This window comes from Trichomycterus rosablanca, chromosome 17 (genome assembly GCF_030014385.1).
Source record: "Trichomycterus rosablanca isolate fTriRos1 chromosome 17, fTriRos1.hap1, whole genome shotgun sequence".
NCBI lineage: Eukaryota > Metazoa > Chordata > Actinopteri > Siluriformes > Trichomycteridae > Trichomycterus > Trichomycterus rosablanca.
The window spans coordinates 5412793-5438220 of NC_086004.1; the positions used below are offsets into that span (position 1 = coordinate 5412793).

The window sequence follows — 25428 nt, forward strand, 5'->3', positions numbered from 1 at the left end:
ATGGAGTGTGTGAGAGAAAACACTATGTACTGGATGTCGTCGGTAGACTGTGTGGGCATTGCTGACCCAGAAGACCAGTCGTGGCTTGAAGGAGTTCATAAAAATTCACCAAATGTGTGAGACATGTCTAGCTGGTGCATCACGGTGGGTGCAGTTCCTCCCAGAAACAGGGTGTACACCTTGGACAGGAAGCTTATCCACACACACACACACACACCTACAGATTTACTCACTCACTTAGGGCGCATTCACATGAGAAGCCACAACACCACAAAAATCGCTGCTTTCTCAGTGCTTGGCTTGAGCGGTGCAGTAAAACATCATTAAAGTGCACCACGACACAAATATGCATTTGTGTGAAATAACCGTCAAATCCACTCTGAAAAGCTCCACATGTATCTGTGTTTATCTTTTTCTTAATTCTCTTAATTATTACCGCTGATAAGTTTTCCCCACTAATTTAAGTCCTTGCTCGTAGTTATTAGTTAGTACAATAAGTTATTAGTTAGTACAATAAATCATGTTAAGCTTTGTTCACGTTAAGACAGCCTGAGTCGCTTTTACTACGTCATATCAAACAGTTCGTCTTATTGGAGGCGCTATGAAAAGGTCAGCGGCAAACTGGGTCACAGCCGGCACAAAAGCTAGGAACACTTAAGAACAGATGGTGATGAAAGGTGCATGGAAAACAGAGTACCTAGAGGATGGCCACTATGACATGGAAAGGCAAGGATCAAACCTGTGTTACTGTGTCAACTGGACCAATGTGCCACCCAACCATAGATCCTTGGCTTACTGTATTGTTGTGTGTTTAATACATTTATTTATTATTCTTTCTTTTGGATTCATGCATATTTTGAAAAGTGTTTCAAAATGTTCACTGTATTATTAAGAGCAGGGGCTCAGGTGATGCAGTGGTCTATTATGCACTGAGATCTGGCTTTGAATCTCGGCTGTGCTATTAACTGGCCGGGCATCTGCACAGACATAATTGGATATATCTGAGGAAGGCGAGAGGGTGCCAGATGGCCGAAGCCCTGAAATGGATTGGCACCCTGTCCAGGGTATTTCCATCATGTGCACAGTGTTTCCCATTGAAATCAGAATAAAGATGTTGATGTCAAAAATCATTAAGAGATTATTTCACCACCTAATATTTTTGGGTGTTTAATTTACTCAACCTATTTATAAAATATGTAAATACTATTTTGAATGCTATAAAAGATGGCAATCTAACTGACACAACAATACATGCAGATGTAAAATATAATTAAATGTGAATAAATGGGTCTTTTATTTCATATAAATTCAAAAAAAATCCAGCACAAAATCCACTGGTTGCAAAGTCTGAAAACCAAGACATTTACAACAGCGTCCTGATTGGAAAGGCTAACAGGAAGAAAATGAGCTTTCTGAATCATAATCAGCTGGTTTTCTGGTAACAAAGTAAAGTAATTATGATTTATTATGGATGATCCTGATTTAATTTTCATTGAACAAATATTGCGTAATACACGAGATGTGCTTTAATAAGTCGTCACTAGGGGATATAACCATTTTAATGCGGTATTAAAAAGGCAGCACAGTGACAGCAACATGGTTTCAGGGCTCCTGGGTTTGATTATTGCTTTACTGGCTGCATTCTTAACTGCATCCTATGTGCCAGAGTATTCTTCCACTAGAAGTGCACTAATTTAGACATATATGACTATTCAGTATGCTAGAATGTGGTTTGGAACACAACCCATTCAAATCACTGGCATTTTTAGCTTTGAGATTGGCTTATCAAATTTGTTCCCAACCTAGTTTGGATTTCCACCAATTACAATCCATCACATGTTTCTCAGACTTTTAATCATGTTTAAAAAACTCTGCCCAAGTGATACTACACATGACTTGTTTGAGGTAATGAATAGTTTCTTTTGTAAGTAGATGGATGAAGTAAAAAGTTCTCAAACGTGTCCATTTTCGAACCTGATTTGTTAACTGAAGTTTAACTGTATGCTGTTGCTCAGGGTGCCAAAAGCATTTTTCATTAATCCTGACTGCAGAGAGTGACTCAGTGGTGCACAGTAAGTATACCTGCCCACACACTGATGTAATCTCTGCCAATGCCTCGGGATGTTAGAACCTTTCAACGCCTGGTATTAAAGGTCTTGCTGATTTTATAAAGATAAAGAAAATGATTTACTGTGGCACAGAGTTCTGCATGATTGAGAAATCAGTCATTTTATTTTATGTCAAATTCTTAAAAGAGTAGGATAATTTGTCTACCTTTATATTGTGTGTGTGTGTGTGTGTGTGTGTGTGTGTGTGTGTGTGTGTGTGTGTGTGTGTGTGTGTGCGTGTTTTGTTTTTGTTTGTTGTGCATGTTAGGTGAGTGGAAATATGTTAGGGTGACATCAAGTAACTTCTTTTTTTTGTTATAAAATGTTTTTCAGAAGCAAAGTCTAGACAGCTGCTCCAGAAAGCGAGGCTGTTACATAACACAGATGCTTGATGGTTGCTAATGCGTTTGCAGCAGAAGGCTAATAAGCAGCAAGTACAGTTAAAGATGATGTTGCATATTTTACAACAGCTGTCTTCATTCCTATGATTTAAATAAAGTCTCTTAATATTCATAATGCATTAAAAAGAACACTGCGTTCTTCCCTGCGTTATTGCCTCCCTTTATTAAAAGCTCTAACATACCTGCTTTTTATATACAGCTCTAGAATTACTGGCACACTTGGCAAAGATGGGTAAAAATGGTTAGAAGGAATGTTCTTGTGGTCAGTTAGATTAATCTAACATTTAATGTAACAATTAAAGTAGCTTGGGTGGCATAGTGGTCTATTTTCCTGAAATACAAACCTGGATCTGCTATCAACCGGCCGAGTGTCTACGCAGACGTAAATGGCTATGTTTGAAGGGGTTAGGCTTGGCCCTATGATTGATTGGCACCCTGTCCAGGGTGTTCCTGCCTTGCACCCACTATTTACCCAACTCTGACCAGGATAAAGCAAATGTTGGACAGAGTAATTAGGTACATCAGGGAACACTAACTTGTTACCCTCAATTTCCTCCTTCGACTACAGCACCTTAAAAGTGTGCAAGTGTGCTTAAGCCTCAGATTCTGGACTAATGACTGAACATTCTAAATTCTTAGTTATAAAATGGATAGTTCCAGTCCTAAAATCTGATTGGCTGAGCCGCGTTCGGAGCCGTTGTAAAATCCCCGATAAACGCACACCTATGACCACCTCACATCATTCCATATTAATACGCCACTGAATAGAGAAAGTTAATGTTATTTTCGCCCTCACGTTGCCTAGCAACACTGTTAATCGGATTACCTTGCGTCGCGGAAGAATGCTTTATTGTAAGTTTATACACAATAAATACATTTATGGTTAAACATTGTTGTATTTATTATATTTTATGTTGACCGCCGTTTTATAAAAGCAATAAGCCACGAGAGGCCGTACGTTACTGTTACGATTTTAGCACGGGGAAAGAAGTTTTAGGCACTCCGCTTCGTGCCAAAAACGTCATCCCCGTGCTAAAATCACAGTAACGTACGGCCTCTCGTGGCTTATTGCTTTATTATAAAACGGATAGTTCCAGTCCTAAAATCTGATTGGCTGAGCCACGTTCGAAGCCGTTGTAAAATCCCCGATATACGCACACCTATGACCACCTCACATCATTCCATATTAATACGCCACTGAAAAGAAAAAGTACAAACTTGGTTGAACACTATTTTAAGTCATGTACTATACATGGAAATGTCCTGATTAATATAAACGTAATCCTAATCATTAAGCGGGTGTTTCGTCCAAGAAATAATGTAATAGTGTTTGTGGAGGAATGTTTACTGTGAATGTTATGTTCGGTCTCATGTTGCCTAGCAACACTGTTAACGAACTACCTGGGGAAGAATGCTTTTTGTAAGTGTTTTTGTAAATAAAAACATTTCTAAATTGAACATTGTTGTATTTTATTATATTTTATGTTGACCGCCATTTTATAAAAGCAATAAGCCACTCGAGACCGTGTGTTACTGCTATGATTTTATCACGGGGGAAAGACGTTTTAGGCAAAACATCCCTTCCCATGTAAAATCACAGTAACGCACGGTCTCTCGTGGCTTATTGCTTTATTTTGTCAAATTTGGAAAGTTTTCCAGGCCTCTCCAGACCATCACACCACTATGTTGTGTTACCATAACCATCAGATGTAGTTTTTCATGTTTTTCCAAAAATGTTCACTTTGGGCTAATTAGTCCACAAAACGTGATGACTTGGAGGTCATCAAGTTGTTTTTGGCAAATATAAGCCAAGCCTTTTATGTTGCTTTTAATTAGTGGTGTGATTTGACTTGAAACTATTTCATAAATATCATAAAAAAACATGGACTTATGATTTATTTTATATCATTATGGCAATGATTTATTTTATTATTAAAATCACAGGTAAACAGTCCAAAAAAGGCTTTATTATAAATAAAATAAATCAACCAGTGTACCAAAGGCTAATGCAAGGAGCTTAAAGGCAAAAAGGGCAAGTTCATAGTAAAATACACAGGATCAAGGCAAAGATGCCAACAGGTTGAACTTAATGAGGGGTAACTGTAAGACTTAACAGTGTTAATGAAAGCACTGAGTGGTAATCAGATTCACATAAAGTGAAGCCAGACAAGGCAATGAAATGTGTAAAAGATAGCAGGTTTTTCAGCAAATCTACAAGAACTACACCTATTACGCCAAGATTGTTTTTAAAACATATACCTTTTTTTTATCTTACTACAATTCTCTAAAGTACCTGGGATTCTAGTAATGATGCATGACAACATAACCATCTTCCACCAGGACAATGATTCAAAAAATACCTCCAATTTAACTGTTTGAACAGCCCAGAAACATGGCCATCTCAGTACCCTGATCAATAAAAGTCTTTGCCTTTGATTTTTACATCCTAAGACTCAGTGCTGTATTGCTGTAATAGGTCGGCTGCACGAAGTACAAAACACATCAGTACCAAAAAATGACATAATTTGCTAAGAAGCTTTTTAATGAGTTTTTTTTTTTTTTTTTTATTACAATATTTTTTCTATTATTAATGAATGATTAAGCAAATTAACTACAAAGACACTAATAGAACTTTTTAAACTCTGAAGAAAGAAAGCTCATTATGCCCAGTGAAACAGTTCCGGTACTTAAGATGAGCCATTACCACTTTCCTATCTTATTTGCCTCAGCTTTATATCACATGAGAACAGGTAGAGCATTGCAAATTACCACTGAAAGATTTTTTTACCATCATTAAATGAAGATGAGTCACTGTTTAAAATCATGACCTGCTGGATGAATAGCTATTCAGTTCTGCCTCCTGCAATATGAACTACGGATGAGATAAAGTAAATGGCAGGAAGTAATTTTCTAATCAAATATGTTTCTGTCCAGTGCCAGTCCATTTATTTTTCCCATCTTGACTGTTGTATGAATAAATAAAGCAATTTGTCAGTGAGACATAATAAAACAAAATCTGTGGAGGAAGCAAGAGAAAGCCAAGGTCATTGTGCACACACAATGCAACATTTTCTTGCCAGCTTCCTAGTGAGAAATTCAATCTGGTTTCTCAGTCTGCCGTTTAAAAGCTTTGTACAAAAAATCTGCCAAGGTGTGTTTATAAGCAGGGCAGTAGAATGGATCATACTGAAAAGCTCAGTAACTTATAGGACTCTTATAAGAATCCACCATTCAGTTTATAAAGTTTCTGCATTGGTAGAGCTGCCCTCTGTGTTTAAGAGATCAAATATAAAACCTTCATCTGCAGGTGATAAAAAGTAGCCTGCACACACATGGGTACTTAGAGCCACATTGCTCCATGCGAGTGTAGAAACAAGGAGGTGGTTTTAATGTTATGGCTGATCGGTGTATGTATCACATTTAATGAAAATAGTTGGTTGTATGTACATGTACTATGCATGTCTATGTAGCTTAGTTTCAGTGTGGAGGAAATTGTACATTTTACACACTTCACTCATTTTATAGTATTTTAAGAAATCAAGTAAAATAGACACTATATGGTACTGTGGTGGAAAACCCCTTAAAAGTTACCTCGAAGACTGGATTGTAAGTAGAAAAGGGGTTACACTGACAAGCCTTACATAGAAACACAGATTCGCGATCCTTCTCGGCAGACAAAAATAAACCCCTTTACTACTTACACTCCAGTCTTCAGGGTAATCTTTAGGGGGGTTTTCCACCGCAGAATGAAAAGATCTGCATGTGAGAAATTTGGGTTTGCTGAAAAGCAACAATGTGTTTTGGGAAGCGTTAATAATTACATTCAGCTCTGAATGTAAAATGTATTGTTATAATTTTCATGCTGGCCTTAATTTGCACTTCTTTATGTAGCTTCTTGAAACCTGCAGTTTTCAAGTGATGTACTAGATTATACCGGCAGCAGTTGCCAAGGCAACAAATGACAAGGGCACCATTTCCTGAGAGTGTAATGATTATTGTTATATGAGAGATACATGCCTTATTCTTCATATTAATGATGGTCATTATGCCAAAATGCACTTGTGTTTTTGGCTATGCAAGTCATGAAGTGTCTCCTTGAACACCTGATGCTGATATAAGAGGGGGTGTAGAGGGTGTGAGTTCTCGCCTGTCTGTTGGTTACACAAGAGGTTGAGTGATGCAGCTAAAAAAAAATTACATATTGCAGCAAGACTGATTTGTGAGGAAAATAAAATAAAACATTAATCATCCCTTCATCACAACCCTTGATTTATTTAATTTATTTATTTTCTTTGGCTCTGTGTGTTGCTTCCTGTTTTTAAATCTCATATATCCCTGTCCAGGGTGTTGCCTTGTGAATTGGACCCACCGTGACCCTGAATAGGATGAAGCAGTGGTAATACAGACAATGGATAAAAGAATGAATTACAATATCTCACTGCTAATGAGTGAAGCTATTGTACAGCTAGGACATGCCACTAATGAACAATCATCCTAATATAACTATTCTGTGCCGCTGTGTTTGTAATCGAGATTTCATCACAATCACAACCTTATGTGATCATTACCAGTGTTCCTGGTGTAGGAACTTTCTACAAAGAGTCATTAAAACTGCATGTGTTGCAGCGTGATGCCACTTTCCTCCTGCAAATCACTTTAATGTTAATATCTGCATAAAGCTGTGATGGTAATTTTAAAGACCCATCTGCCCTTTATCATCTTTAAATATTCATGACGTGTCTTTTTTTATTTTTTTAAACTCTGCCTCATTACTGACATCCTGTTGAGCGATGATGTGACTCTGCATCTGAAGAACAGATTGTTTAGTTCACAAAGCAGTAAATAGTAACTGATGTTGCATGATGGGGCATGAAAACGTTTGGAATTACAACATGTAATGCAAAGAGATCTGAAGTAATCTTTGGAATTTGTTGAAGTCATTGTTCATGTGACCAGTATAAGAAAAACACACCTTGGCCAAACAAAAGTGATATTAATTTAGAAATAGAGAAATACACAGCTTTTAAAAAAAAGAAAACTATATGTGTCCCAAGTTTGCAGAAGACCTTAGGACAGTCATTTTATTTATTTATTTATTTATTTATTCATGGTCAGGGTCCAGTGGGTCTGGTCAATCCGAAAGCACTGAGATCAAAGCAGGAAAACCTTGGCCAGGGCACCAATCCATCGCAGGCTATCCCTCTTCCTCAAACATAGCCAATCATGGCTGTGTAGATGGCTGGCTGGTTGATAGCGCCTCAGGGATTCAAACTCAGATCTCAGCAATGGTGGGCAAGTGTATTATCCCATGCTGCGTCACCTGACCCTAGGACAGTGTGCCATAACTTGAAGAGACAAGAGTTGGTCTTTAGATAGAAAATGCATGTTAAGCACTGTGTGTTTGAGACCAAAACCAAAGCCTCATCCCAACTGTGAAGCAAAGTGTAGGGAGCATTAAGGATCAAAAAAAGTATTTTAAGTAAGTGTTTTTGTGTTTTCACATTTTAATGTCAATTTAACTACAGTCTACAGTGTCAGTCTACAGTCATTTTGCACTATAGTGTGCCATGCTAAAATCACATCACTGTTTATGAGCCTGTGATAGCCAGTGATAGTGATAGTGGTTAAGGTACTGGACTAGTAAACAGAAGGTTGCAGGTTCAAACCCCGCCACCACCAAGTTGCCACTGTTGGGTCCCTGAGCAAGGCCCTTAACCCTCAATTGCTCATTGTGTTTCGCTCATTGTGTAAGTCGCTTTGGATAAAAGCGTCTGCTAAATGCTGAAAATGTAAATGTAAATGAGCCTTCAGTCAGACTGGATCAGCTCCCTGTCCAGGGTATTTCTGCCTTGTGCCTAGTCTTTCATGGTGGAACTGGACCACAGTGAACCTAACCAGGATAAAGCAGGATAAAGCACCACTAAAAATGAACATAGTGGTGCACCATGTAGTGGGACTACATGGCCCAAGCTGCTGTAGGGTAAAAAGATGGTTGTACGCAAAGGAGCTTATTGTAATGACATAATAATCCTACCATTGTAATGGTGTGTACTTGTGGCTTAGTTTTTAAAAATGTACTGTTAACTGTGGATGAAATGGTACTTTACACATTTTCATTGTATTTTAAAAAATAGAATTTTTCATGGTATGGAAAGAGCTGCACGTGAGGCAATAATTAATAAATAATTTACCTCTGAATGATGATGATGATTATTATTATTATTAATATTATTATTATTATTATGGCATTCAGTTCCACTTCTTTCAAAATCTGCAGTTTTGAAGTGATTAACTGGCATGCAAGGGCAGCAGTTACCTAGGCAACATACCTAGGCATCAAGGGCACAATTTCCTGAGAGTGTAATGATTACTGCTTTATGAAACATACATGTTTTTTTTTTTCAATATTAACTTTGACAGCTGTGCCACCATGCTTTGACTGTGAAAGTCCTGAAGTTAATCCTCAAGCCCCTGATGTTAATACAGGAGGGGAAGTTGGGGGGGCACGCGCTTTTCTCACTTTCACACGAGGCATTGATTGATGAAGCTAAAGAAGCCACCAGCTACCAGTACTTCACCACACTGCTGTTAAACACTCTATCAAAACAATTTTATGTTAAATTAAACAATACATGGAGAGCATAAATTATGAAGGGCATTGTCTTACTCCTGTAACCTTTCATTAAAGCATTTCCATGAACAGTGACTGATTAATGATGGCTTTATGACTACAATAGTTAAGTGTAAGTTAAAAATAACCCTATATTAATGCTTGTTGTCAGTGATACCTACTACTGTATCATTAGCACCAATTTTCAACTGTGATTAGCATTAGAAGAGTAAATGTAAGGGTGTATTATTTTAGAAGCATAATCAACAAAGGGCAGTTAAAGAGAAAGCTCGTGATAAGACAAGGTGAGATTAGGATATGGACTGATCTAAACAAAACATAGTTATATACATTTGATTTTACTGTAATAATGTTTTACCTAATGAGTCGGCCTTTGTTCACACATAGACCAACATGGTATTTACCTGGGAAACGTAGTAGTTCTCATTCCAAAAATTCAGATGCATTGTGGGTTCATTGCCTTCTGAAAACAGTGGTCACAAGACAGGAATACTGTACACCTTGGCCGAGGCACAAATCCATTACAGAGCAATACATGACCACACATTCACCTATCAACAAACACCTCAGGGAAAACCCACACGGACACAGAGTCATATATATGCTAATTTAAGGGTATTAAGTGTTTACATGTATATAACTGAAAAGGTGAGTCATCGAAGCTCTGTACTTCATAATGAATGAGGTCTGCATTAATACACGTAAACAGAACCAAACAAGGTACTTTGAGGTAATTTAGTAAAACCCTTTTTAGCTCATAAGAGCCCTTCTGCAACAGGGAGCTTCCCTTAGTCACGACTCCGTCAGTACGTGTCCAGCATGACATAAAGAGAGGCTCAGGATAGAGGCGGGAAACCAGGGGGGCGTTGTGAATCAAATGAATTCTAGCCTGTCACTTAGCTGCTCTCCAACCTTTACCATGACTAAAACGTTAGGAGTAAATTAGATGATCTGGTGGGTGGCAGACAGGAGCTATTAGACTCAAAAAAGGAGGCTATTAGCATCTGACCAGAGGACTTAATGATCATCCTGATGCATCGATGGACTGTTTTTTTAACACCCAATTCAAACCATGTTCAAGGAAAGCAGTTTGGATAAGACAGGACTCTTGAATTGAATGTATTATTGCTTTGTAAGGATGTACTGTGGTTTTACTGTGGCATTTCATAGGCATGCTGTATTTTCTCTCCATACTACTGCCATAAAATTAGTTTGGGAATTCATATCAGCTTTGTTTATTTAATATATTTAATATTTTGTTTAAGGGGTGGCATGGTCAGAAGAGCCTTGGTTTAATTTCCTGACCGGGCAGCCAGGGTCCTTTCTGTGTAGAGTTTGCATGTTCTCCCTATGTCAGTCCAAAGCCATGCAGTCAGGCCAATTAAAGCCACTAAATATTGCCTTAGGTGTGAGTGTGTCTAAATGTTTGTGTGTGTTTCTGCCCTGTGATGGACTGGCAGGCACCAATCTGGAGTGTTTCCTGCCTTTTGCCCAATAAATCAGACCCACTGCAACCCTGACCAGTATAAGTTAATAACTGACACACTGTTTTACTTAATGTATGGGGTGACCTAATAATAAGCTTGTGGACATTCCATCCAACAAGAGTTGAAGTGGGTGAAAAGCATAAAGTAAAAAATTAGAAGGATTGTCCACATACTTTTAGCCATAAGGTAAATGGCTTGGAGTAGTAAAAGCAGCATAGACTCTCTTGTAAGGGAGAATTATCTCTCAGTGAGGCTCAGAGACTGTCAATGAATCATTTATGGCACGGCAGGTGGGCATGATAATCTGTAATCTGCACCCCCACTCCCCACCTACTCCTGCCGAGCGATACGACAAGTGAGCCTGTTACAATTACGGAAAACAAGAACGACACATTTTGCTGAGGCCAAAGGTCAAAATGCATTAAATTCTGTACTTACTTTGTAATTATGTAACTATTTCAGCTTTCAGTTTTCTGAAATGCCAAGTCATGTCCTGAATCTTGTAATTATTATGGTTATGTGGCACATGCTTGTTTATCCACCTCCAAAGTGGCATCAATAATTCAGAATGTGGTATTTTGCCCAGAGGGCTTCATCTCACTAGATGGAGTAGCTCTCTGTGTGGACGGAACTGTGTTAAGAAATGCCTTGTTTTATCCAAAATATATAATAGTATAGAAAATAAAAAACAGAACATTTTATTGTATTTTCCCAGTGTGTAAAAAGCCTGAGTGTTTATACTGTATATGTACATTGTTTAAACATGAATGGGTTGTGTGTAAGGTTGGGCATTATACTAAGAAGTAGTTTTGATGGCTAAACATGTTCTTCATACTGTACATTCAGCACTAAAATATATTCAATTTTACTATAAGCTTCGTCCTGATAAGAGTCGCTGTGGGATGCACTCTGCAACACCCTCACAAAGCTGTTTTACCCATTCAGGTCACCAGGACTCATGTTGCTGTGGTCCACTGTGCCACCCTAATAGTAATAATAATACTATGGTGCCATTTAGTAATCTGTAGAAATCACAAAGAGGACTGCATTGGATGAAACAGTTTGTTTTTTCATGGTGGAAATGACCACATGAGGTCAGGAATACTTGCCAATAAACACTGTTCATCTGTGCATCCACAAATACAATGCTAGTGATTTTAATCCATTAGACACCACTACATTAAAAACCCACAAACAAAACCTGATTTCTCTGGGTTTGGACTAATGCACAGTGGAAATGTTTATTATGGTCTGCCAAGTCAGCTTTTTAGATTAAATTAAAGGACGTTCTGTTCTCGTGTTTTTTTGTACTATACTTTAATACACATTTCAGTTTGAACTTGGACTTTACGTACTGTCCCAACGTTTCTGGAACTGAGCTTCGTAATTTTCAAATGATTTACTATTTTTGAACAGAGCTCCGATAAAAGTAAAATATCAGATGTGCTGTAATTTGTAATATCACCAGCAGAGAGCAGCATTGTGCTGCATTCTGTACACACAATAAGCGTCCCAAGGCCATGTTTATACTGGCCCTGTCTACACTGAAGCAAGTTCATTTGAAGTGTATTGGTGAATTTGTTTTGTTATTAACTATTTTAGACCTGGATTTTAAAGGTGCATAGGGAAGAATTTTGGGTCTTTGGATTGTGGCTGTGTGAAGGGTTCATGTCTATAACATGACTTGTAGGAGCAATGTAAACAAGCCAGTCCAGCTTTCAGTGTTAAATAGCTGTTATTTCAGTCTTACAATGCACTTAGTTTGATCATATTGTTTCAACAATTCTGTTTTAGTTTGTTTTCCTGATAATTTCGTATTTTTTTACTAAGCCATTTGGTGATATCGATCAGTGCAACTTTAATAAATGGCAAGTCATTTGTGAATATTCCAAATGTACAATCCTTGATTTCAGAAAAAAAAATGCAAATAAATACAGAATACAATGATTTGTAAATTCTCCTTGACCTGTTTTTGATGAAAAACCTTTACAGTTTTGTCAATATACACATTCCAAATATGATTCTAAAGGGATTTGTGGATGCAGCAGCAGTGTTTTTTGGCAACAGTTTATGATCCGTTGTGGTAATATCCAACACAGAAGCATGCTGGTTTAAAAGCAGTACTGATGGAGGTATTAAAGGTCAGACATAATCTACCTATTACGTTATGCAGGGCAGTCATAGTCTAGTGGTTAAGGTTGCCAGTTTGCCACTGTTGGGCCCTTAAGCAAGGCCCTTAACCCTTAATTGCTTAAACAGCATACTGTCACAGTACTGTAAGTTGCTTTGGATAAAAGTGTCTGCTAAATGCCGAAAATGTAAATGTATTACATAAACCAGTGATTAATACTATGCACTGTAGATGGTGAAATACCTAAATCTCGCTTGTTGGGGATGTTTTTTTTTGTTGTTATTTTTGGTTTACACCTGACTAGCTGGATAAATTTTTTCTCAACATAAGGTGGCACTCTTGGTTGGTATAGTGGGAGCTTAATGTCTAAGACCGCTAGTGAAAATTATTCTATTAAGCATTGTTGCAGAATTTCAAACAATATTTTTATTACAATTCATATAATTAGCAATATAATTTAAATAAACATTTGAATCTTAATAGAAATACATGAATTTTATTAGATTATAGTGTTTGGGAATGTTGTAGCCTAGTGGTTAAGGTACCGGATTAGTAATCAAAAGGTTGCTTGTTCAAGCCCCACCACGGCCAGGTTGCTGCTGTTGAGCCCTTGAGCAAGGCCCTTAACCCACAGTTGCTTAGACTGGATACTGTCACAGTACTGTAAGCTGCTTTGGATAAAGGCGTTTGCTAAATGCAGAAATTGTAAATGGTATGTCCCACTTTTGGTGTAATGACAGCATGCACTTAAGCTGGCATGGACTCCACAATTAAAGCAATATCTGATAATCCATGTTCTGCCAGCACACTGACAAAAAAGCAATGTTAATATTTGTTTATGTAGCTTGTAGCATATTTATACTCCCAAAACAATGTTATAAAGTCTATGTTTTTCCATTTCCACCGTCACTGATTTGTTTATTTGCTCGTCTTGGTATTTGCTCGTTTTACATTAGCAGAGATAACAGTGTTAGCAGGACTTTGGCAAGTTCTGCGTGTTCCTATCTTTCCTCAGCGATGAGGTCTGATGATCCAAACCATGTGAGCCAAACGGTTAAGTAAGTGTCTTTACCGGCCCACCCACGTCCAGTACCCCGCTCAAGGTCAGCATTCCACAACTGTCATGTGGATTGATGTACATCAACAGCACCCCCTACACATTTTTAGGAGGACTCAAAAAGAACTAACATGTGTTCCCATTGCCCCAGAAAGCACTCAACCCAGTCACGCTGTCCTACCCACCCTTGTGATCAAAAGGACCCTTAGCAAGGCCAAATACAGATGAGAAGGAAAGACAAAATACTAGCTGGCATGCAATATCATACTCAAGCAGGGCCTGGGCAGGGGAAGATGGAAAGTAGTTGGATACCAAGTATTTTTCAAACTGCTTTTGGAAGAAAGAATGTTAAAAACAATCTTATACATGCTCAGAGCAGCAATACTACAGTGTGTCTCAATAAACTGTTGTGACAATAGGGCTGATTCAATTATTCATTGCAGACCAGTTATTTTTGGATGACATCTGACCAGTCTGACAGATTTTCTCCCAACATAAGGTGACACTTCATGATGGTATTTAGACATGGTACAAATAGATATGGGCACAAAATACAGGAAAAAAATTCTCAAACAAAAGACAAAAATAAATAAACTGTTTTTATGAAATCCAGAAAGAATCTCTGATGAGAACTTAATGCTTTTCATCCTTGATGACAAGTTGAAACCCCTTGTTTCTTTCGTGTAAAAATTAATGATGAGTTCCCCCACATGCAGGGCAGAAATGTATTAAATGTGTCTGTTAAGGATTTGTGTAAAAAGTTGGGACAATATGTGAAATGCAATCAAAAACACAAAGCAGTGAAAATCCAGTTTAATCTGTGCTCAAATGAAAACAGTACAAAAACAAAATGTCTAATGTTTAAATTTTAAAGGATTATTTATTTTGTAAATATGCATTTATGCTCAAATTAATGCCTGTTAAAGTTAGCACATAGTCAGTCTAAGACTTGCTCTAATGTAGAACTAGCATTTTGAAAAGTCCTAGTCATTCATAAGCAAACTTGGTTAGACATTTGCAGTTATACTAGACATTCCCTGGTGGTTGAGTCCCCTTAGGTATGATTGTATGTGTGTTTGCACTGTGATGGACTGGTGACCTGTTTGGGGTGTTTCCTGCCTATCGCACAGTGAATTAGACCCTAACAGGGGAAAAGTGGTAGCAAAACAGACAATGAATTAAAGTGTTGATGAATAATTGAATAACTGATGTATAATATCACCAAACAGGCTCAGAAATATGTTGATCCAACACTGTTTATTGTGGCATCCACAAATGTTAGTTAGGACTTTAGTGTTTACAGCAAAAGCAGTGTGTCAACAATATCCAGAAACACTGCCCACTTTTTTAGCCTTGACTGCCTAAAATTAGATGTTAATAAGAACAATGAATGTTGTGTTCTTTGGAGCCAAAAGCAAAAGAAACTAATCTAAAATACACTATTAAAACTAAAATATATTGGGACATTTTGAGGCAACGTATGCAACTTTCCAGACAATGTTTAGAAACATCCAAGCTTATTTAGACATGTCAACACCAGGCCAAATTCTGTACTTGTTACAAAGGTATGGCTGCTTAAGTGTAAAGTTGCTAGACTTGCCTGCCTGAAGTCAGATGTTAAAAATCGTTTTGTTTAATTATAAGACTGGGTACACAATTACATATCAGTGTACGACAAAGGTTACTTGCCCATGTCTGGGGTTTCTCTGATAAAGGTGCTTCTCCAATTTACAGCTTTTGTGCAAAATTAAATGTAAAATGCATTACAATTGTACTTTACAGTTAATATAGTGAGGATGGTGCGTGAGTTGATTGAAATCATCTGTTTTCTGGTTTCAGCAGCTGAGTGAATGTTTACATGGTGGAATTTATGGAACTCAGACTGGGTACTGTTAGACTAAACTCTTCCATTTTTCTCCGTGTTATTCCAGCACTGTACCACGCTGTTTTTAATAAGTGTGGTGTGAATGAGCTCGGCTGTGTGGGAGTTTCTGCCTCATATCCGAGAAGTTACACAAACTCTGAGGGTAAAAAACTGTAGCAGCCATAGCCGTCCTGTCTCAGTCAGAGCTGAAGTATTTGTACAGAGGCGGGTCAACATAAATTCACTCACTCACTTTCTCAGTCCTGACCAAACCCTTACACTGGGGCAGCACCTACACCAGATCCACTTTATTCATCAGCCTGAATAATAGAGAGAGGTCTCAGTGCTCAGTTCAGCAGTGTGAAGCGAGGTGTTAATCTGAGGAACATCATGAACTGGCTGTTTGCTCTCCACTGTCTCATGCTCATCGTTCTGTGTGAGACCATCTCCAAACACCGAGCTAACGGTAAGTTCATTGCGGAGTTTTGTCAGCTTTTTTACAAACAGAAAACGAGAAATTTGCTACTTTGGTTTCAACTTAGTTTTTACTATTAACAAACATAGAAATGAAATGAACTTTAGAGTTTACCAGCAGGAGCTAAATTCAGGGATAGTTCTGGCAGGTGCAGCGTTCTCTGGCGCGGTATTGAACACACCTTTCTAATATTGAATTACGTAAAGATGATTAAATTAGATATTTTATTTTACTTCTAAATACTTAACAAATGTGTATCTTCAAACTGTTCAGAATAGTTCCATTATCTGTGAAATCTACTGAATTATTTGGATAGAATAAAACGCTTAAATAAACTATAAAACCTTTAAAGAAGTACCTTTAAAACCTGAAGTACTTAATTACTTTTAAAACTGTTCAACTTATTACCTCTAAAACTGCAGTCTGTGAAACTATTAAATTACCTCTAAAACTTTAGAATACATTTTAAAAGTGTAATATTACATTTAAAATGTTATAAACGTATTGAATTACAATTATAACTGTTGAAATGTCTCTAAAGCTCAAGTTAACAAAGTAGTAAAAAGGAATTCATTCCCATTACAAGTGTTGAAGTTTCTGAAATGCTTGATACACAAAATATTAAAGTTGTCAAAAATTGTCAAATTAAGTTAAATGAATATATTTGTTAAATGATCTTTACATTTACTTTACAAAACTGTTATACGTGTATATTTATATATGACGTGTTATAACTTTATAAATAAGAAACATGTTTTATATGTGTAAACAATTAGATATATGGTATATTCTTCATATAAACCAGTAAAAATTTGGATTGTTGGATTACTTCATTAACAATTCCAGTACTGTAATCTGATCTCAAACCAATTATTTAAATCTAATACCTATTAACACTTAAAACTGCCTATCTCTTAAAATGGATTTAAGGTGACACCATTGGTGAGCACCTGGATATGGTTAGTGCCTTTTCTGTTTCCCTGTTATTGCAATCGTTACTCTGGTGCTCTTCCACCTCTCTGAAACATGTCGAAAATTAATTGGCTGGTCTTATTTGCTCCTAGGTGTAAGTGTATGCCTGGGTGTGTGATGCTTTTTAATAAATTATTCTAGGGTTTAGGGCTTATTTTTGTGCTGGACCCACTGCAACTCTGACCAAGATCAAAAACTGCTGAATTAATGTGATTCATGGGGTTGATTGGCGTCTTGTCCGGGGTGTTACCTTATTGTGCCCAGTTATTCAGGGGAAACTGGACCTGTCACGACCCTAATGAGGATAAAAGGTAAAACATGAAATGAAAAAAAAAGGATATGAATCTTTTTAACCCCTTAGTATGATGGACATACTTGTTCACGATACTGTACAGGAGACTAGAACAATGTGCAACATGTGTAATCTTTCTCTAGTCTTTTATCATTGGACAAAGCTTTGGACAACAACTATTTGAAGAACAAAGAAGATTAAGGAGTGAGGACTGTCATAGACTTTTTACCACGGTCACCTGAACTCATCTAGCATTTTTGGGGACACTTTAAGACAGAGAAAGCGAATCATTCAACAGCATCACAAGATCCACTTTGGAATATTGTACAGTAGGTTTTGGGCGAGGCCCTGTGATGGATTGGTGTCCTATCTGGGCTGTGCTACTTCATTATGCCCAGTGATTCTGGTATAAAACTCGAAAACGCAGGGACATCATCAAAACGCACAACCACATACAGCTTTTGTGATGTGATGTAATATTGTTTGCTTTTCTTTTTGTGTGTTGGCATGCATAGCGGGCATGTGCTGGCTACAGCAGGGCCAGGATCAGCGCTGCGACATGGTTCTAATGCGTGGTGTGACCAAGGAGGAGTGCTGCGCTGGAGGCCGTTTGGACACAGCTTGGTCAAATAGCAGCCTGCCCATCAACGAGGTCAGTCTGCTGGGCTTCCTGGGCATCGTGCCCTGCAAACCCTGCAAAGGTATGTATCTAAAGTTTTAATAATGATTTCCTTTCAAACTAGTCACAGGTGGGTCTGGTGAATTTGAACCTTGTTTGGTGTAATGAATGTAAATTATATTAATCTGATTTGATGAACTAAATTAATCTATTTATGTTCATTCATTTAGCAGATAGTTTTATTGAACGAGTCCAATTTCAATGTGTAGCTGACCATTTGACTACTGGCTACAACGTTTTGAAAAAATGTTGAACAAAGACACCATGGCAAGCCACAAAAAGCTTTCAAAAAGACTTTTCCAAAGGGCTTCATGTTGTTCCATGCACAGCATCCATGAACTGTGGCAAAAGGCTATTTTTTATTAGCTGGGTCAGTGCTCTGATGATTGGCTAACGTCAGAAAAGGTAAGAAAAGAGGATAGCAACTCAGAAAGAGCTTTGGTAGACGCGTTTCATCATCGGACACGCTACAGTCTGGGGAGAATTTGGGTTAGATGATTGGCCTCTTTACATTTTGTTCTTGCTCAGATTTGAAAAGCTGGAGATGAATTTAAGCCAGATGTTTTGTCTTAACTCTGTCCAGCTGTTTAAATACAGTCCACCATTGTAAGTCTTGGCCAGGTATGCAGGATTCTCAAGGACATATAAAAGGAATGGACACTTTTCTGACATTGCCTATTTATTGATATCGAAAGAGATTTTGTTCTTTAGAGCGAAAACGTCTATTTCTATATTTAAGTTTTGCTAGACGTATCTCGCTTTATAATAAATACCTGTCTCAATGATCTACAGGTGCCACATGAGGTAAAAAGCACCAGATGAGTAAAATTGAATGTGCTCAATACAATAGCATCTCTTTTTCCCCTTCCCTCCCCTTCTTTCTTTTTCTGAGGGCTTGTTGGAAAGCAGGCTTGTTTTGCCTTCTCCCCGCAGAAACCACCGAATTCCAGCTCACCGCAGAGAGAAATGACTGCCACATGCTCAAGACGTCTGGTCTTCATAAGACTAAAACAAAATCAGAGTTGTTAGCTACCCCAAGAAAAAACAACAAAGACTAGAGAAAGTCTGTTTTATTGTCTGCTTTAGAATCCTTTTCCATTTCCCATAAAGCTTCCATAAAACTCAATGAACTACCGGACCTTCCCTTCTGCAGCACGGCATGGGCTTCGGAGCATTCCTTATGGTCCAGCTCATTCTAGCTTTATGACTAATCCAATCAATAACCTAGGTCCGGGTCAGATTTTCCATTCTGTCTTTACCTTAGTCAGACGTTATGACAAAGTGACCAACCTGTTCATGAGTGATTGGAGACTCCAGGCCCAGATCTGATCTAGATTTGAGTATTACTGTCTTACATTTTTGGACTTTCCATTCCTCCATGCATTAATATGGAGTGCCACCCCCCAAGGCTTTTCACAAGATTCTTCTGTGTGAATTTTGTTATGCAAGAATACCTAGCAATCAGTGTTACATTCACAAGAATGTCTAGAATGTTTTTATTTGTCATATATACATTTACACATGTGCAAAGTGCAATTAAATTTCTTTTTTCTGCATATCCCAGCTTGTTTGGAAGCTGGGGTCAGAGCACAGGGTCAGCCATTGCACAATGTCCCTGAAGCAGATAGGCCTTGCTCAAGGGCCCAAAAATGACTGCATGGCAGAGCTGAGATTCGAATTCACAGTCTTCCGGTTGATAGCCCAAAGCTCTATCCACTAGCCTACCACAGTCCCTGGCATTTTATCCCTCAGGGATACGGTAGGGGTTGAAGTCCGGCTTCTGTGGATATTTCCTCTGTACCAAACTCTTGTCCACATACTTTTAGCCATAAAGTGTAACAGGGAAAGATCGCTGGAATTTGCAGTATATGCCATGGTATTTGTTAATGCTGTGTCTAATTTAAGGACTCTATAGAAAACAGGATATTAAAAAGAGAGGAGCTGAGTGTTTAGGAGTTCAACGTCAACACTTAACAGGCTAGTAATAATGCTCAGCGAGAACTCCAGTCCGTCTAGACATATTGCAGCTTTTATAGGATAGATTTTCATCCAATTTCCTTTCAGCTTAATCACAAGCTAAGTCCCCCTATCACATGACACCCACCAGTCTAGAAGTCTTCCTCTGAGACCCCTAGTTCAAATTGCTACGATTGCACTGTACTAGCTCTCATAGGGCAACTGAACATGCCTGGGGGATATTATTCATGATAGGGCAGTCTGTGTTTCAGTTGGAAAAGTGGGTGCAACACAGCTTAAGGTCCTGGTCTTCACATTTGCTACCCATGACTCTTATTAGTCTAATTCCTGTTGAGACAGAAAGCCGTCTTTGCCACCCAGAGAGCAGGGTCAGTTATGGACATATGGATGAATGGCCATAACACTATCAGGATTGTACAACTGATGTACAACTTTCTAACAATAGGGCTGTACTAATACACGTAAGCTTTACTTACTTTCACACTCCACATTTTTCCTACATTTGAAAGGATGTGAGATTTCTTGTTATCTGTTCTTGTATCACAAGATTCTTTTATTAAAGCAGTATTCTGGGATTGGTAATATGATCTCTGTCCACCAGGTTAGTCGCATTAGGGCTATTACATAATTTCATTGCCTCTTTATAAAAAGGAACAAACACATGTCAGAATGCCAGTTGTTAAATATCTTACCACAACTATCACTTTTATACAATATATGTATCATTTGTGTACAGTTTAGTTGTGCTCAGGTGTGTTAACCTTGCAGTCTTTCATCTTAAAACAGTAGATTTTAGCAGTAATTTTGCATATAAAATTCTATAATTGCTCGGGTGGAGAAGTGGTTTATTTCGCTAATCTCAGCTGTTTTACTGGCCAGCTGGGTGTCTACACAGACATGATTGGCTATTTCAGGCATAGCCAAAGTCTTGTGAACCCTGTCCAGGGTCTGTGGCCAGTGTTTTGCTCAGAGATTTACACCTTGGATCCCAGCGATAGTGGCCTGGTGCAATTAATCACTCTGCCATCCATGTCATGAAAATAAAAATAAATGCAAAAAATTCATAGACTGACCATTAAGAACATGTGTTACAGGCAGGTGGGAGTGATACTGATTTGAATGTAATTTTGATTTATTATCAAAATTCTACATTGGTCAGCTTATTAACATACCTTTACATGTTTGTTAGCAAGGTAGATTTCTAACATCCCTCGACATAACAAACTCCCCTACGAGTCTCACTAAACTGCAATTAAAGCTTAAAGTAAATGTAAACCATCACTGAAAAGCTGTTATTATTAATTATTATTATTATTATTATTATTATTAAGGTTCCTTCTTGGTTGTAGGACAAACTAAAAATACACATTTTGACCAAATGACTCTTGAAAGCAGTTTACAAACAAACAGCTGGCATTATGGTTTCACTATGATTTTAGTTAAGTTTTAGGTACAGGTTTGCTGTTATCGCTTGCATTTTGTAAAAGACGTATTGTAACAGGCCCATCTGCCGCACAGACCAGCAGGTGGTCAGACTACAGTATAAGGTGTAGATGATCGACAGTGTCAGCTCCTTTAATTGGCACTTCAAGGACAGTCTCTGCGCCTTACTAAGCATTAAAATCAAAATCACCTCAATGCCAATTTTTATGTTCTTAATGTTTGTTATAGAGACATGTGAAGGGGTAAAGTGTGGCCCTGGGAAGATTTGTAGGATGAAGGGTGGCCGACCTCAGTGCATCTGCTCTCCAGACTGTTCTAATCTATCCAGAAAGCATGCTGTCTGTGGGAGTGACGGCAACACATACAAGGATGAGTGTGCCCTGCTGATGGCTCGTTGCAGAGGGCACCCCGACCTTGAAATAATGTACCAAGGGGAGTGCAAAAGTGAGTTGCTTGCTTTAACTCTTGAATTGAAACTGATGTTTTGCCTTGTAGTTCACTGTAACAGAATTTTAGATTGTAACATTAAAGTGGTCTGACTTTAACTGCTCCAACTTTTTTCTTTTACTGCCAGAGTCTTGCTCCAATGTTGTGTGCCCTGGTACTCACACCTGCGTGACAGACCAAACCAACAGCGCCCACTGCGTGATGTGCCGTACAGCTCTGTGCCCAATGCCCATGTTCACCGATCAGACCATCTGTGGAAACAACAACATCACCTATCCCAGCGCCTGCCATTTGCGCCGTGCCACCTGCTTCTTTGGCCGTTCCATAGGAGTGCGTCATTACGGCCATTGCAGGAGTAAGGGCTAAAAATCTGCAGCTTAAAATACCTTTCACATACTGTTGAGGTCAAAAGTTTAGAGACACGTGTGTGTTGATATGTCTTTAATTTGTTGACATACAGTGTATCACAAAAGTGAGTACACCCCTCACATTTCTGCAAATATTTTATTATATCTTTTCATGGGACAACACTATAGAACTAAAACTTGGATATAACTTAGAGTAGTCAGTGTACAACTTGTATAGCAGTGTAGACTTACTGTCTTCTGAAAATAACTCAACACACAGCCATTAATGTCTAAATAGCTGGCAACATAAGTGAGTACACCCCACAGTGAACATGTCCAAATTGTGCCCAAAGTGTCAATATTTTGTGTGACCACCATTATTATCCAGCACTGCCTTAACCCTCCTGGGCATGGAATTCACCAGAGCTGCACAGGTTGCTACTGGAATCCTCTTCCACTCCTCCATGATGACATCACGGAGCTGGTGGATGTTAGACACCTTGAACTCCTCCACCTTCCACTTGAGGATGCGCCACAGGTGCTCAATTGGGTTTAGTCCATCACCTTTACCTTCAGCTTCCTCAGCAAGGCAGTTGTCATCTTGGAGGTTGTGTTTGGGGTCGTTATCCTGTTGGAAAACTGCCATGAGGCCCAGTTTTCGAAGGGAGGGGATCATGCTCTGTTTCAGAATGTCACAGTACATGTTGGAATTCATGTTTCCCTCAATGAACTGCAGCTCCCCAGTGCCAGCAACACTCATGCAGCCCAAGACCATGATGCTACCACCACCATGCTTGACTGTAGGCAAGATACAGTTGTCTTGGTACTTCTCACCAGGGTGCCGCCACACATGCTGGACACCATCTGAGCCAAACAAGTTTATCTTGGTCTCGTCAGACCACAGGGCATTCCAGTAGTCCATGTTCTTGGACTGCTTGTCTTCAGCAAACTGTTTGCGGGCTTTCTTGTGCGTCAGCTTCCTTCTGGGATGACGACCATGCAGACCAAGTTGATGCAGTGTGCGGCGTATGGTCTGAGCACTGACAGGCTGACCTCCCACGTCTTCAACCTCTGCAGCAATGCTGGCAGCACTCATGTGTCTATTTTTTAAAGCCAACCTCTGGATATGACGCCGAACACGTGGACTCAACTTCTTTGGTCGACCATGGCGAAGCCTGTTCCGAGTGGAACCTGTCCTGGAAAACCACTGTATGACCTTGGCCACCATGCTGTAGCTCAGTTTCAGGGTGTTAGCAATCTTCTTATAGCCCAGGCCATCTTTGTGGAGAGCAACAATTCTATTTCTCACATCCTCGGAGAGTTCTTTGCCATGAGGTGCCATGTTGAATATCCAGTGGCCAGTATGAGAGAATTGTACCCAAAACACCAAATTTAACAGCCCTGCTCCCCATTTACACCTGGGACCTTGACACATGACACCAGGGAGGGACAACGACACATTTGGGCACAATTTGGACATGTTCACTGTGGGGTGTACTCACTTATGTTGCCAGCTATTTAGACATTAATGGCTGTGTGTTGAGTTATTTTCAGAAGACAGTAAATCTACACTGCTATACAAGCTGTACACTGACTACTCTAAGTTATATCCAAGTTTCATGTCTATAGTGTTGTCCCATGAAAAGATATAATGAAATATTTGCAGAAATGTGAGGGGTGTACTCACTTTTGTGATACACTGTATATATTGTGAAGAAATATTTGCTTCAGATCATTGAAATCCCAAAACTGCCATGACATACTCGTCCATAACGTGTTTGTAAACTTTTGATCTTAACTGTGTAAATATATATATATATATATATATATATAACAAAACGGAGGAACAGACCAAGCAGCAAGTTTAATTTAATTAAAAGAGACATTTCTGCATCTATCAATACTTAGATTGCCAAATTTCAAAACAGAAAAAAACAATATTAAAAACAAGGTGTAGATAATCTACCGGGTCTTCACAGACTGAGAACCCTTGTTCTAGCTCTATGTCTAAATAAATAATTGAAAATTTTTACTACCAGTGTTGTCATGTAATGTCATTTAACATCGTCCATTTTCAAAATTCTAAATTATTCCCATCAAATTAGATAATACTATAGTCATAGGATAGTTTTTTTACTGTATGGTTCTGATTTAACAAAAGGCCATACAATAATCCGTGTTTCACTCTCTTTGTTTGTTGTTTTGCAGGTAAAGAAGGTAGTGAGGAGAATTCGCTCTTTTAGAGATGTCGGCTTTGCATAAAACCAGTTCGTACAGCTGCTGACAGCAAAACTTACTTAGGCGAGTCGTAACAGTCCTCCGTTCTGTTAAATGAAGCGCTAGATGCATGCAGTTGATACTTCTTGCTATCTGGTACAGTATTTTAATGAAAAATATGACGTGATAAAACTGTTGTTAGATTTAGGTCTGACCATGTGCATACTGTAAATACATCACTGCTTTTATTTATTGGAGAAAACTTATTCTCCAAAAGTTGGTTTTATTTATAGTTCTCTTTGTTTGAGTTGCATATTCTCAGATCAGTTGACGTCATACAGATATTTATTGTATTAATGGGTTGTTTTCTTTTTTTCAGTTACTGTTTTTTATAAAAAAAAAGAGTTGTCAGTACCAAGAGTGCCTTTAATGTATATGACATTTATTGCCTTGGAATGCCATTCAAAAGTTTTTGGACCTGGATCAGTTTGATATTGCATGCATTATTTCATACATTTTGTACCATTGGTTGTGGTTAGCCACTATAATATAAAATTTGTTTGGACAAAAATCACTGGGTTTAAATTCAAATAAATAATTTAGTAATGGGAGTCATACATTCAATTACTATTTTAATAGCTACACCAACCATATTGTTGGTATAGAGTTACTAACTGTAGTCCATCTGTTGTTCTGTACACTTTTTCACCCCCTGTACCCCATTTATCAATCGAAAGGGACCCCCATAGGACCCCCACTGACCAGATGATCTTTGGGTTGTAGTGGAGTAGCTTAGCAAATAATCATTGAATGTAGCTACCACATTAGTGTACCTAATAAAATGCTGGGTGAGTGTAAATTACATCATCTGTAGCTGAATCGCCCACCTAATGGTACAGA

The 25428-nt window shown here is 38.4% G+C and overlaps 1 protein-coding gene across 1 annotated transcript; it reads left to right on the forward strand.

Annotated features, from left to right (window-relative positions):
• Window positions 1–16056: 16056 nt before the first annotated feature.
• On the forward strand, window positions 16057–24705 carry fstl3 (follistatin-like 3 (secreted glycoprotein)). The gene is made up of 6 exons (XM_063012815.1): window positions 16057–16145; window positions 17934–18119; window positions 21173–21178; window positions 21746–21961; window positions 22092–22319; window positions 24520–24705. The coding sequence occupies exons 1-6, from the start codon at window positions 16070–16072 to the stop codon at window positions 24552–24554; spliced, it is 747 nt and encodes a 248-aa protein (XP_062868885.1). The 5' UTR covers window positions 16057–16069; the 3' UTR covers window positions 24555–24705.
• The last annotated feature ends 723 nt before the right edge of the window (window positions 24706–25428 follow it).

Excerpts from the sequence above, each read along its gene's own strand:
- fstl3 (XM_063012815.1), top strand. The coding sequence starts at position 16,070 with ATGAACTGGCTGTTTGCTCTCCACTGTCTCATGCTCATCGTTCTGTGT. Across the intron at positions 16,146-17,933 it reads CTCCAAACACCGAGCTAACG|CGGGCATGTGCTGGCTACAG; the intron begins GTAAGTTCATTG and ends TGGCATGCATAG. Across the intron at positions 21,962-22,091 it reads GTACCAAGGGGAGTGCAAAA|AGTCTTGCTCCAATGTTGTG; the intron begins GTGAGTTGCTTG and ends TTTTACTGCCAG.